The following is a 14,274-nucleotide window of genomic DNA, read 5'->3' as shown; positions in this document are numbered from 1 at the left end:
GAGCTGCAAATGATGAAGCGGCAGGGCAGGCGTCTAGAGCGACGATGGCAGAAAACACGCGATGAATCCGATCGGACACGGAGTAGAGCTCATTACAGAGCCTACTCTGTGGCGGTGGTAGCAGCGAAGAAATCGTTCTTCTCTGCTACCATTGCGTCTGATGACAGCCATCCAGCAGAGCTGTTCCGTGTGGTGTGGGGCCTCCATCAGGCCCCTCCAGTAGACCAGGAGGAATACACGGTCAGCCGCTGTGACGTGTTTGTGCAACATTTTGCAGATAAAATCGATCGTATTCGACGTGACTTAGATGCCACATTGACAATGTCTGACGATGTCCCCTTGACAACTGCTTGTCCAGTGTTGTGGGATTCTTTTCAGCTTGTACAGCCTGAGGATGTGGGCAGACTCCTTTGGAGTGTGAGGCCATCTGCCTGCCTGTTTGACCCTTGCCCAGCTTGGCTGATAAGAGCTGCCCGGGGTGGACTGGCTGAGTGGACAGGGAGGGTGGTAAACTCTTCTTTGATGGAGGGGACGTTGCCACTCACTTTGAAACGGGCGGTGGTTCGCCCCCTCCTGAAGAAGCCCTCCCTGGATTCCACTGTGTTAGATAACTACCAGCCAGTCTCCAACGTCCCGTTTCTGGGCAAGGTAATTGAGCGGGTGGCGGCAGCCCAACTCCAGAGGGTCTTGGATGAAGCAAATTATCTGGATCCTTTTCAATCTGGTTTCAGGGTGGGCTTTGTGACGGAAACAGCCATGGTCGCCTTGGTGGATGACCTATGCTGGGGACTGGACAGGGGGAGTGCGTCCCTGTTGGTCCTGCTGGACCTCTCAGCGGCTTTCGATACCATCGACCATGGTATCCTTCTGGGCCGATTGGCTGAGTTGGGAGTTGGAGGCACTGTTTTACGGTGGTTCCGCTCCTACCTGGAGGGTCGGTCCCAGATGGTGGTGCTGAGGGATGCCTGTTTGACACCCTGGCCCTTGAGGTGCGGGGTGCCGCAGGGCTCAATTCTGTCCCCCATGCTATTTAATATCTACATGAAACCACTGGGAGAGGTCATCCGGGGGTTTGGAGTGGGGTGCCATCAATATGCTGATGACACCCAGCTCTATCTCTCCTTTCCTCCTGACTCCAGGGTGGCGGTTGAGGGCCTGGAGCACTGTCTGGAGGCAGTGAGGATCTGGATGGGGGCTAACAAGCTGAAATTAAATCCGGATAAGACAGAGGCTCTCCTGGTTTGGAAATCCTCGATGCAGGTGCTGGACTATCGGCTTACGCTGAATGGGGTTGCACTCCTCTGAAGGAGCAGGTCCGCAGCTTGGGGGTCCACCTGGACTCGCAGCTGCTCCTGGATTCCCAGGTGGCGGCTGTGGCTAGGGGGGCCTTCGCTCAGCTTCGGCTGGTGCACCAGCTGTGGCCGTACTTGGATCATGCAGACCTGGCCATGGTGATCCATGCCACGGTGACATTGAGGTTAGATTATTGTAACACGCTTTATGTGGGGCTGCCCCTGAAGACGGTTCGGAAACTGCAATTAGTGCAGAATGTGGTGGCCCGTGTGGTTACTGGAGGTAGGCGGTTTGAATCTGTCAGCCCGCTTCTCCAGGGGCTACATTGGCTGCCCATTCGTTTCTGGGCCCAAATCAAGGTGCTGGTTTTGACCTTTAAAGCCCTATACTGCTCTGGGCCAGGGTATCTTAGAGATCGCCTACTTCCGTACAATCCGGCTCATCCTCTTAGGTCATCAGAGAAGGGCTTTTTACAAGTACCGCTGCCTAAGGAGGTACGTGGGGCGGCGGCAAGAAATACGGCCTTCTCAGTAGTGGCACCAATGTTATGGAACTCCCTTCCCCTTGACTTGAAAATGGCTCCTTTTCGGCGAGGCCTGAAGACCTTTCTGTTTAAACAAGTCTTCTGAGCTCATGGCCTTTTTAACATCTTTTCGACATCTTTTAGTATTTTTACTGGCCTGATACCTTATGACAGGGGTGCTCACACTTTTTTGGCTCGAGAGCTACTTTGAAACCCAGCAAGGCCCAGAGATCTACCAGAGTTTTTTTACAATGTTCGCGCCATCATAACATATAACATTTATGTGTACAATGTATGTAGGTGTACCTTGCATAACCACATGAGCCAATATTGCACAACACAACATAATTAACTATAAATATTTTTTGTAATTACTTGAGTTTACTTTGACGACTTGCACTGAAGTGAATCAGCCAAGGATGCATAGTCCGGGCAGTAGCTGCTGACAGCCAGCCTCAAGCACACTTCCAAATGTTCATCAGTCATGGTGGAACGGTACTTGGACTTAATGATCTTCCTGTAGGAAAAGGCTGACTCACATAAATAAGTGGAGCCCTTCCTGCCTCAGGTGCTCTTATATCCCTGAGGGCCCTATTGCCTTCAAGTGGCTGCAGCTGTGCAGCACACTCTGCTGGATGCCCAGGTCTTACCCTTAAAGGGGCCCACTGCTGACACCACATCTACCTCCTCACCAGATCTTCCAATACAAGTGTGTGTGTGTGGGGGGGGGGAGCAGATCTCTATACAGACCAGTGCAAAAATAGGGGAAAGGTGTGGGGGAGGGAAATTCTCTGTATAGACATCACAGCAAGACCAGTGCAAAACCCCTTGCACACAGAACCAACAGATGGAAGTTGGGGGGGGGGGCAGATCTCCATACATACCAGTGCAAAAGCAGGGGAAAGGTGTGGGGGAGGGAAGATCTCTGTATAGACATCACAGCAAGACCAGTACAAAATCCCTTTGCACACAGAACCAACAGATGGAAGTTGGGGGGGGGGCAGATCTCCATACATATCAGTGCAAAAACAGGGGAAAGGTAAGTCAGCCCCAGTAGAGTCAATGGGGTTCACTCCCAGGGAAGCGTGGACGGGAGAGAAGCCTGCCAGTGGCTCCTCTCCCAGGGAGGAGCCTGCCAGGTGCTCACTCCCTGGACTCCCTGGGCTCACTCCCTAGGCTCGCTCCCTGGGCTCCCTGGACTCACTCCCTGGGCTCCCAAGCCTGCCAGGGGCTCACTCCTAGGGATGCGTGGACGGGAGAGAAGCCTGCGATCGACTCATTTCGCCTCGAGATCGACTGGTAGCTCGCGATTGACATATTGGGCACCCCTGCCTTATGATCTGCTGCTATATGCTCTTTCTTACCTGACTTTCTATCTGACTACTGTTTTTATTATATCTGTCAATGTGTTATGTTTTTATCTGTTTGTAAAATCATGTTTTAATCTGTTTTTAACCGTTGTAAGCTGCCCTGGGTCCCTTTGGGGAGAAGGGCGGGGTATAAATAAAGTTGTTGTTGTTGTTGTTGTTGCTGTTGCTGCTGCTGCTGCTAAATGCAAAACATGCATCAGCATTTTTTAAACTATTCATAACTGCAAGTCACCCACAGCTCATGTATTTCAGTATTTTAAATATGGAGCAATGATTAAACACACTATATAACTTAACTACAATGACATAACTTCTCCAATTAATAGGCCCCTTCACCAAAAAATTAGTATGATACTGCCATCTCCTGGTAGAACAAAGACAGTTTTGTACTTCATAATGAGAAACAAAATGTATTCTAAAAGTTCCTCTCAAAACAACTAAGCTGATTCTAGCAATACAAGTTAGCCTACTGCAGGGGTTCCTAAATTGTGGGTCGGAAACAAATTTTGCTGGTTCGTGAAACTGACAGGGTAGATTAGGCCGTTTGCATCAAGGATTAAACAAGCTGCTACTTGGGGGCAGAAGCACAGCTAGAGAGGAGACAAAAGGCAAAGTACTGCAGGCATTGCAACATGCTGCATAAGCGGCCCATCCTATTTGCTCTCAGAGCCACTGCATGCAGTGATGCGCAGGTGCTTGCCAAACCAAATGGCATCTTTTAAGTTGCTACCCAGAATGGCTCTGACAGCAAGTGGGACAGGTCACTTACACAGCACGTTGCAGCACCTGCAGTACTTAGCTATGCTACTACTCGGGGAGAGCACTGCTGCCCAATCACCATTATAACCACACCCAGTGGCATTTATAAATAAATCAGGCAGCAGCCTCCAACACCTCTAAAAATTTTGGGAACTATTGCACTAAAGGCATATGGGACAAGAAAGGCCCCAGGGCAAGTCTGTCTTCAGAAAATATCCTGCTTTCCAGTGGACAGAAAGGAAGAACACCCGGTGTTGAATCATTGAACACTGACAGACAGAACAGTAACTATCAAGATAGGGATGTTTGATTGTCACCAACTGATCATTCTATATAAGGGGTGTCCAAAGTTTTTGGCAGGAGGGCCACATCATCTCTCTGACACTGTGCAGGGGGGCCGGGGGAAAAAGAATTAATTTACATTTAAAATTTGAATAAATTTACATAAATGAATATATTAGAGATGAAACTTATATGAATGAATGAAGGCTTCACGATAGCTCAAGGCCTATAAAAGATCTTACACAGAGCAAAGCCAGCCTTTCCTTTGCTGCTGCTGCTTCACAGAGGAAACAGCAAGCAGTGGAGGGAGCCCTCGGCCCGCAACTCACACGAGAGGTCAAACAGTCAGCCCTCACAGTGAGAGTAGTTGTGTTGGGCCAGTGCGGGCTCCTGCAAGTCTCTGGAGGGCCAGAGGCTCACTGAGACTGGGAACTCCCTGTGGGTTGGATGGCCCCGGGCTGGGGTTTGGGCACCCCTGTTCTATATAATTATAGAACCTTCTATATGGACAGGGGGTCTGGTCTAGAGAGTAGAGCCTCCGTTAGCCAGAAGGTAACATCAGAAGGTCGCCAGTTTGAGGACACTGGCAGCTCCCTGAACGGCTGAGAATGGCGAGACCTTGAAGCAGCTGACAAGCCCAGCTAAGTGATTCCACCTGCTCTTGGTGTGAGCAAGAAGCGTCTTGGCTGCTCTCCATGTGAGAGATGGAGCTGCTTGTCAGCCTGCGTGGGAGAACTGGAGGCCAGAAGTGAGGCCAAACCAGGAAGATCCATTCTGAAATGTTGTTGGTTCTTGAAAGAGAGAACCTCTAGGATTGTAAAAATCCCCTTGAGGGATTTAGAAATGCCTGCCTATGTAAACCGCCTTGAATAAAGTCAGAGGAGTAATCTGATGACCAGAAAGGCGGTATATAAATACCGAGTTATTATTATTAATTATTATTATTATTACCACCACTACTACAAGTGTACTGTTTTTGAAGAGAAAACAGGTGTGAGACTCTCAACCCCACTGCTGTTTCCCAGATTGATTTCCCCACAAATCAGTACGCTCACATGACAGCTTGAGGGCCCATCTTAATTCCTAGTTCAGTGTTTCTCAAACTGTGGGTCAGGACCACTAGGTGGGTCTAATTTCACTAATTACAGGTGGGTTCTCATTCATTTCAAAGTTTTATTTTCAATACTGTATATTAAACTTGATGCCACTATGATATGTTGACTGCATCTGTGGAAATGTTACAGATCTTTACTTTTAACAGGCCACTATGTATATACTTTTAACAGTCAATGGGATTTACTCCTGGGTAAGTGGGGGTTAACCGCAAGTGTTGACCAGAAGGTTGGCAGTTTGAATCCATGCAATGGTATGAGCTTTCGATGCTTGTCCTAGCTCCTGCCAACCTAGCAGTTCGAAAGAATGTAAAAATGCAAGTAGATAAATAGGTTGGCAGTTTGAATCCATGCAATGGTATGAGCTTTCGATGCTTGTCCTAGCTCCTGCCAACCTAGCAGTTCGAAAGAATGTAAAAATGCAAGTAGATAAATAGGTACCACCTTGGTGAAAAGGTAACAGCGTTCTGTGTGCTTAGACGTCTAGTCACGCCAGCCACATGACCATGGAAACTGTCTATGGACAAACACTGGCTCTTCAGCTTAGAAACGGAGATGAGCACCGCCCCTAGAGTCGGACACAATTAGTTTAATGCTGGGGGAAACCTTTACCTTAAGTGGGGGCAAGACTGTAGCCTAGGATCGTTAAAAATTTTCTTGCTTATTGATGTCACTTCCGGTCATGACATCACTTCCGGTGGGTCCTGACAGATTCTCATTCTAAACAGTGAGTTCCAGTGCTAAAAGTCTGAGAACTACTGTCCTAGATAGTAGTGAATCAAACAGTATCCACAAAAAAAGGGACTTCTCCATCTCAGTGATATATAGATGTCTCTCTTTAAAAAAAAAAAACATGTTTAGACAAAACAAAAATTGAGAAATGCAACAAAGGGCCTATGGTGAAGAAATGCCAAACTGTATAGCACCTTATTCTTTCCTTGTCAGGAATGTAATTATACTTCAAGTGATTAACAATCCTTAAGGCCTCAGTTATAAATAAGCACTAGAGTTCTAGTAATCAAAAATAATTACAGCATACTGCAAAAGAACCAAAACAAACTAAACCACACATACAATATTAATGTTTAGACCTGATTTTGCAAAAGCATTTGAAGAACTTGCCCTGATACAGCAAAGCATTCAAACACATGATTACCCTTAATCTGTGTAACCCTGAAGCAATTACCCACATAAATTGTAGAGAGAAGAATTTTAGATTCTACCACACTCAGTTTGTGAGACTAAATGCTGGACTTATTTTACCACCATCAATAGATTTTCCCATAATCAAAACAATGCCTACCTCTCATAAATTGTTTTTAAAGTTAGCTGATCTGGAACACCTTCAGTTTCTTCCAAATATAAAATGAGCCAAGATGTCCTGTATGGCCACTGCTCGGTCAGGTTGATCCAGCTAGCCAGCCTATCCCAGTTGAAAGTTATCTGATTAGCTCTCAATAAACGACCTACAAAATATGAAAGGCTGAGTAAGGTAATCAATTTATTAAATGTACAGCAACATGGTCGACATCTTCACAAAATAAAACCATGACATATGGAGCAAGTGTTAACTCAAATTCCTTAGTATTTGTCCACATTTCTGTTTTCAAAGAAACTCTGAAAGGCCAGCATATGGCAAGATATCCTGCAAAGGGGAATTATGGTATTTTAGCTCAAGAACTGAGAACAGTAATGCACAATACCAGCCTGTCATTCTGCCTTGCTCCTGCCACAAGCACCAGTGAAATTTTTTGAAATTCCAAAAACCTGCACTAAGAGTAGTTGTCATGACCATTCACTTCCACTCCAACTGGAGTGAAACTGACTCCCAAGCCAAATTTTTCAGGATTGGGGTGTAACATTCTTTGCATATTTATCCAGTGCAAATAAAATGAACCCATAAACAAGGCTCATCATCAAAATTTGCATCACCAACCTTGCTTAAAATACATCAGCCTCATTTCTAGTCTTCCTCTCAACTACAACTTGTTGTGAAGTCCAAAGAGAAAACTACAGTTTGAGCCACAGTTTGCAGGCAAACATTCACCCGTTTGCCAATCTGGACACCTCATGAAACTATAGTTAGAGGAAAAACAACAAAACCGAGGAGAGAAGTGAGCACTAAGGCCCCAATTCTATCCAACTTTCCAGTGCCGATACAGCTGTAAGGTAACAATGGTTCCTTTGCCTTGAGGAGGCCTCTATGACTGCCTCCCCACTGCAGGATGCCACACATGTTCCATTGGCACTGCTGCATTGGTACTGTTGGATAGGATTGGGTCCTGAGACTCCAAACCACAGTCTGTATTGAGCCAATGTCTGAACAGCCTACAGTGAAAAATGCCATATTCAAGTCAAGCAATATTTTTAAAAAGCTTGTGTCATGTCACACATGCAAATCATTGCTTCATGTTGCAGTTATCCAGTTATGGGCATGTATGAGGCCCACCTCAAGTTATTCCTTTATTTTTCCTTAATGTCTGACCTAACTCTACCATACTGTCATTTTAAATGCATTGCCTCTAACCCAGTTCTCTGCGGGCAAGTTAACTTCCATTATCTGTTGGAGACCCTTTTAAACATCTAAAAGCCCCTGCTGGACAACAGTGCATGGCTGTTATGCTAAACAAAGCATGAGGGTTGTGCATCTTAAAATGTGAATGTACCAGTCACAGAAACAATATTGAGCAATCTCCTCATAATCTGTGGACTAATATCGCTGAACCAGTCTTCTGTAACCAGTAGCTTGGTCAGATCAAAAGACATTTGCCGTGTGATGGTGCGCTGCATTTGTCTTCTTCTGTAAGTTTCCTAATTAAAAAGAAAACGAAAGCATGTCTTTAACACTGATTTTCATTTTCAGATTTATAAACTGCTAACAAGATATTTGTATGCACTTAGAAGCAAAAACCTGATCCAATATCAAGAAAAGATTTATGCAGCTAAAAATCTTTGAGCACCCAAAGAGATAATATACAGGCATTTGCACAATTCACATAAACATAAATTATATTACAAGGATATTTTGTGTAGAAAGGGACACATTGTAATTAGCATTTCCGTCATCTGAAGCTCTCTCCATGAATGGAAGAAGCATCTCACTTGCTTAAGGATCCCATGCATGAATAATCATTCTCCTCACCAAAGGCTGCTGCGAAAACCCCACAGTCAGAGAGTAAAAGCGCAGGTCTTCTTATGGATTAGCAATTGGTTGAGGACCAGAAAACAGAGAGTGGGTCTCAGTGGGCAATGGAAAGAGGTGAAAAGCAGTGTGCCCCATCCTGGCACCAGTGCTTTTCAACTTGTTCATAAATGACCTGGAGAAAAGACTAAGCAGCGAGGTGGCCAAGATTGCAGACGATTCTAAACGTTTCTGAATCATGAAGAAAAGAAATTGTGAAGAGCTCCAGAAGGATCTCCCCAAACTGGAAGAATAGGCAGCAAAATGGCAAATGTGTTTCAATGGAAGAAAGTGTAAACTAATGCACATTGGAGGGAAAAAATCAACTTCATATATAAAGTAATGAGTTTGAGCTGTCCAAGCCAGATCTAATGATTCCAGCTAAGTGAGTACATGAACAAAACATGTTTGCTGCTAGAACATATCCTAAGGTGTATTCACGAGGTGACTCAACTCTGACAATAGATTCCCAAAGAGCCATTTCTTACCCGCCTGTTCAGAGCTGTTTTACTTCCAAGCTTAGTCACATCTCCCAGGCTATTCTGTGAAACTCTTCGATCAACTTCTTCATGGAATCCTAAGAACATTTTTACATGATAAGATTTATTTTCTTGAACACAAAGTAGGGAATTTCTACCATCAAATTGTAATATAATACAATAATTTCAAATAGTTGCTTCATCTAATGATAAAACAATTGGTTCTAGAAGGGTCCTTATAGGCTTGCAACTATACCTGAACCATCTGTGTATGGAACATCTCCATTTGTGGTTGCAACTACCATCAACTTTTTAGCACTACTAAGTCCACGACTGTTAAGGAAAACGGGTAAGTGGACTATGTTCCTCATGTAATCATGTCCATTTATATTTGAGTCCCGTAGTACGCTGTTGAGATTCTGGTTAATTGCCTTTATTATGATATGTGGATCACTAGCAAAAATGGCAATAAAGGGGCCTTTTGAAAATAAGACTCGGACCTGTGAAAAGAAAAAGTTGAGTGAAATTATTATTAGCGTATTCCATCATACAAGTAGCAGAAAGGTTGGCTCAAGCAACAAGGGTTTTTGGTGAGCCTGAACAGAAGCGGAAGGGTCAGCTTCTTTGATTAGGGCAGGAATTTTCACACTTTTTCATCACGTGGCACACTGACAAGGCACTAAAATGTTCAAGGCACACTATTTGCTTTTGGATAATTGACAAGGCACACTCCACATCCCCCATTGGCCCTACTAATAAATAACCCTCCCGCAAACTCCCGTGGCACATCTACAGACCATTTGCAGCACACCAATGTGCAGCAGCACACTGGTTGTAAATCACTGGATTAGGGGATAGAGGCCTTCCTCAGGTTTCTAATGAAGCATCTGATCCTCACTTCATTAGAAACAAGGAACGTGGATTTATATGTGCTGTGGCGTGCACTAGGAAGAGCATGCACATGTATTTGGGACATCCTTATTTACACTTTTGGCAAACAGTATTACTTACTGTGTCAAGCATCTGTAAGACTTTGTCTTGCTCACACGCATCCAGTCCATCTATAATTACCACAAGTCTGGTTTGATTCTCAGTGAAGCTATCAATGGTTTTTGCCATTTTTGCCATCAATTCCACTTCACATTTAAGAACCTACCAAAATTAAAATCAATTTTGGTAATGCTGTTAACTACCAACATGTTAATTTTTCCAACATGAACTTAAAATACAAATACACAAGAAATGAACATTCTTGTATCTAATTTCAGTATCCACTGTGAACCTATTCTGTACTGTACAATTGTTAACTAAAATATATGTTCTATAGCAGTCTTTCTTGATCAGTGGTATGGGTACCACCAGTGGTACTTGAGGTGGTGTCTGATGATGCTCATGGGTTCCCTGGACACCTGCTGCCCAGCAGCGAGACCAGAAACATTACACAACAAACAGTGGTAGGAAGATCAGTTCGAAGGGCAGAGCTCCAAAACATGCTTTTCCATGCTCGAAAAGCCCTCCCATCTATCCTGAGCCTCCCACTGGTGTTTGACAAGTCACATCTGGCTTCCCAACACAGAAGTAACTGGTGATGATGTCATCGCCAGTAACTTACAGTGGTACTTTGAATAGGTGGACCAAGTGAAGTGGTACAGCTGAGGACAAATGTTGAAAAACATTGTTCTACAGGAATAATACAAATGTATTTACCACAAACAAAGACAGAAATCTGCCAACTGACAGATGACAGGATACAAATTCTTTACAACCCCTGAAGATGCTTTCCACAGTTAAAGTGAAAGGTTGAGAGTAGATCCTATAATGTGTTTTAATGTTCTTTAAAGACAGAAATGTTTAGTTCTGTGACAGATGAGCTGATGTGTTCTTATCGCTCACCAACCTTTAATTCCAAGTTAAACAAGCAGCATCCAACTCAAAATGGTTGCCATATTTTATTTTGCAATAGGAAAATGCTAATACTTACTTTCATAAACCCTTCACTTTTCAGCTTGTGTAACTTTGAAGCAGCATTATGAAGCCGTTTTCTCTGAGAATTCAAGACTGAGTCCATCACTCGCCACCATGTGCGACAGTTCAAAAGGAAAGCCAAACCCACAACACATAGAAATGATATCAGAATAGCATTCACTGTCATGTTTGCTGGATCCACATTAAAAATAGCTAGAAGAGTGATCCCAGCAACAATACAGCTCAGAATGAAGATGAAAATAACAAAGGATGGCAGACAACAGGTTTTCTTCCATTTCTTTTTACCTAGGAGAGAAGGCAAGTTTCTGGTGAGTTACTTCCCTTCCAAGATCCGGCAGGTGTTAGCTGGGCAAATTTTAGAAACCTTCACTGCAATAGCAGGGGAATGGGGGGGGAATGTCCCAGGTGGCAGTCCACAGGGTAGCAGCACCATGACCCTTCCCCCTGCTGCCTTTTTTTCAGGCCCATTTTCAGGTTCATTTTAGAGGTCTTAGAAGACCTTTTAAGGGCCAGGGAGGCTGCCCACCTTCTGAGGCCTTCAAAATGCTGAAAAATGGCACTTCTGTTTTTTGGGCAGGCATTTTGTGTTTTTTGGGTGGCATTTTGTGGTCCTGTGATTCCGGGCAGCATCGCGGCCAGGTCTGCAACTGGAAACCTTAGCCATTAAATGCAACTACCCAATGGAGAACCATTATTAGCCTGGAAGGCGGAAAAAAAAACCAAATACAGCACTTATCTTTTGAACAGAATAAACATACAGATCCAGAAAATTGCATGCTAACTAACCTTGGTATATAAGCATTGAAGATAATCATACACACAAACAAATGTACTTAAAAAGCACCTAGGCAAAATGAGTGATTATTGGTGTAATAGTCAAAAAGACTGTAGCCAATTTAATACCTGGATGTCAGGAAAACGTCAGCTATAAACCCTTATGACACCTGCCAGTTCTGTGCATATTCCTTAACAGTCTTTCCAAGGTAATTCACGCCAACAGGTACAGAAAATCTAAGCACATACTAGTCCACAGGTTCAATAGATAGTGATGTGTTGCTGTGGTTTCATACAGTTATGCAAATGCTTTGACTATTCTTTTTAAATTAAAAAAAACATATTTCCCTTTCTTTATTCATTCAGAAACTGTAAAGCAGTGGTTCTCAGACTTTTAGCACTGGGACCCACTTTTTAGAATGAGAATCTGTCAGGACCCAACGGAAGTGATGACATGGTAGAAAGTGACATCATCAAACAGGAAAATTTTTTACAATCCTAGGCTGCAACCCTATCCACACTTACCCAGGAGTAAGTCCCATTTACTATTATTGTTAAAAGCACATACATAATAGCCTGTTAAAACTGTGTGTGTAACATTTCCCCTAATGCAGTCACATGTCATAGTAGCATCAAGTCTAATAGATTAAAAATATTGAAAAGAATGAGGACCCACCTGAAATTGGCTCGCAACCCACCTAGTGGGTTCCGACACACAGCTTGAGAAACACTGCTGTAAAGAATAAAACTACACTGACATGAACTCGTCATATGAGATAGAGACTTGCTTACAAATTCCTCTTGTGCACAAAAAATTTCTCAAAATATGGCCAATTGCCAGCAATGATGTTATAGAACAGACAGAACTTTGGCAAGTTTCTTGCTTTGAGCATGAACATAGAGTCCAACCTTGGCATCTGCGGGGTTTCACTCCCAGAACCCAAGTGAATGCCAAAATCTGCAGAAAACTGAATCCGCAGTGGGGACTGGCATCTGCTCCCAGCTGGTGGTTTGAGGCCCAGGGGAGATCGTGCACATACCCAAGCTTCGGAAGACTTCTGAAGGTCCCCAAAAGACCTCAGAAATGCACTTTCAGTTTTCAGAAAAAACTGGAAGTGCATTTCTAAGGCTTCCCAGGATCTTCTGAAGCTCAGAAAGGCCATGTGCAACCTCTCCAAGCCTCTAAAAGCCTTAGAAATGTATTTTCGCTTTTTGCAAAAAACCCAAAGTGTATTTGTAAGGCCTTCTAGACTACCTCAGACTACCTCCCAGTTGCGACTGGAAGACCCTTCCGGTCATGTCCGGGAGGTACAGGTCAGCCTCCTAGTCAGGACCCACGGTGGATCAAATCCACGAGTCCCAAATCAGCGGATAAGCAGGCCCAACCTGTACACATAAAGAGTTTTCCAAGAAGTCATCCTTAAAATTTAGGTGAACAGAAGTTTGATCAATGTAGATCTCTCTCTCTCTCTCTCTCTCTCTGTGTCTCTCTGTGTCTCTCTGTGTCTCTCTGTGTCTCTCACACACACACACCCCTGTAGGTCTACCAGAATAACCATTACAAAGAAAAACTGACAGTGTTGCAGTTCACTTTTCTAAGTTAATAGAATTAACACACATATAGCATTTTCTGGTTTTCAAGAGATGTCTGAATGCTTAAGTGGAAATGCAAATTTATTTTCAAGTTAACACTGAAACGGAGAATACGCAAATTCACTTAAGAATACCTTGTATGTCTTCAGTCTTGAACACTCGAAAGAGACGTGTTGCTAAGAAACCAAATTCTCTCTCACAAGCATCTGAGAGAGTGGCAATCATCTCAGCCATTGAAGTCTCACCACCTACACTAGACAGTCTATTATAATCTGTAAACAAAAATCTGAAACAAAACAAACAATGTGAACTTTTTGCATAAACTTTGGATTACTCTCAATAAACTTTTCCCATTGATAAGATGCTACAGGAACAGTAGCCCTGCAGTTTAGTGCATTGTGTAATCCTTCACAAATATCATTTTTAATGCTATCCTTCACCAGCCTTTTAAAATATTTAATGATAGACCTCTCAACGCTTTTTTTTTTAATGTAATACACACATTATTCCAAATGAAGGGTTTAAATCCATACTCTGAGAAAGAACTAAATCACAAGTATGATTAGCTGCAGTGTTTACAGAAAACATCTTGACAAGAATTAGGCTAGAATACACCTTTATACATGCTTCAGTTTCAATAATTTCAATTAATTTCCATGCATGTGACTTCATGCAGGATTACAACTACATAGCATATCCAGCTCTGGTGGCTACATATACAGCTCCTTAGGTGAAGATCTTTCTAGTTCTCCTACCAAACTACACATTAGCTCTGACACAATTAGATCAAATCTAATTGAACAGATTGTCTAGTTGGGGATTGGACAGATTTCTGGAGGACAACTCAATCACAGGTTACAAGCCATGATGGGAATGTACAGTCTGAGATTAGCTGGTTGTTCATCATGGGGGCTGGGTAGGA

At 43.5% G+C, this 14,274-nt stretch overlaps 1 protein-coding gene across 2 annotated transcripts in view; it reads right to left on the bottom strand.

Annotated features, from left to right (window-relative positions):
* KIDINS220 (kinase D interacting substrate 220) overlaps positions 1 to 14,274 on the bottom strand; it is a 77,706-nt gene that overhangs the window by 31,571 nt on the left and 31,861 nt on the right. For both annotated transcript variants that reach the window (XM_066612214.1, XM_066612222.1), the window contains exons 16-22: positions 13,487 to 13,638; positions 10,981 to 11,270; positions 10,011 to 10,151; positions 9,256 to 9,499; positions 9,009 to 9,097; positions 8,006 to 8,150; positions 6,643 to 6,805 (exon numbers count right to left, since the gene is read on the bottom strand). In XM_066612214.1, coding sequence (XP_066468311.1) covers positions 6,643 to 6,805; positions 8,006 to 8,150; positions 9,009 to 9,097; positions 9,256 to 9,499; positions 10,011 to 10,151; positions 10,981 to 11,270; positions 13,487 to 13,638 — 1,224 coding nt within the window. The remainder of the gene's footprint in view (positions 1 to 6,642; positions 6,806 to 8,005; positions 8,151 to 9,008; positions 9,098 to 9,255; positions 9,500 to 10,010; positions 10,152 to 10,980; positions 11,271 to 13,486; positions 13,639 to 14,274) is intronic.

This window comes from Tiliqua scincoides, chromosome 1 (genome assembly GCF_035046505.1).
Source record: "Tiliqua scincoides isolate rTilSci1 chromosome 1, rTilSci1.hap2, whole genome shotgun sequence".
Taxonomy (NCBI): Eukaryota; Metazoa; Chordata; class Lepidosauria; order Squamata; family Scincidae; genus Tiliqua; species Tiliqua scincoides.
This window is presented reverse-complemented; position numbering and strand designations above follow the sequence as displayed.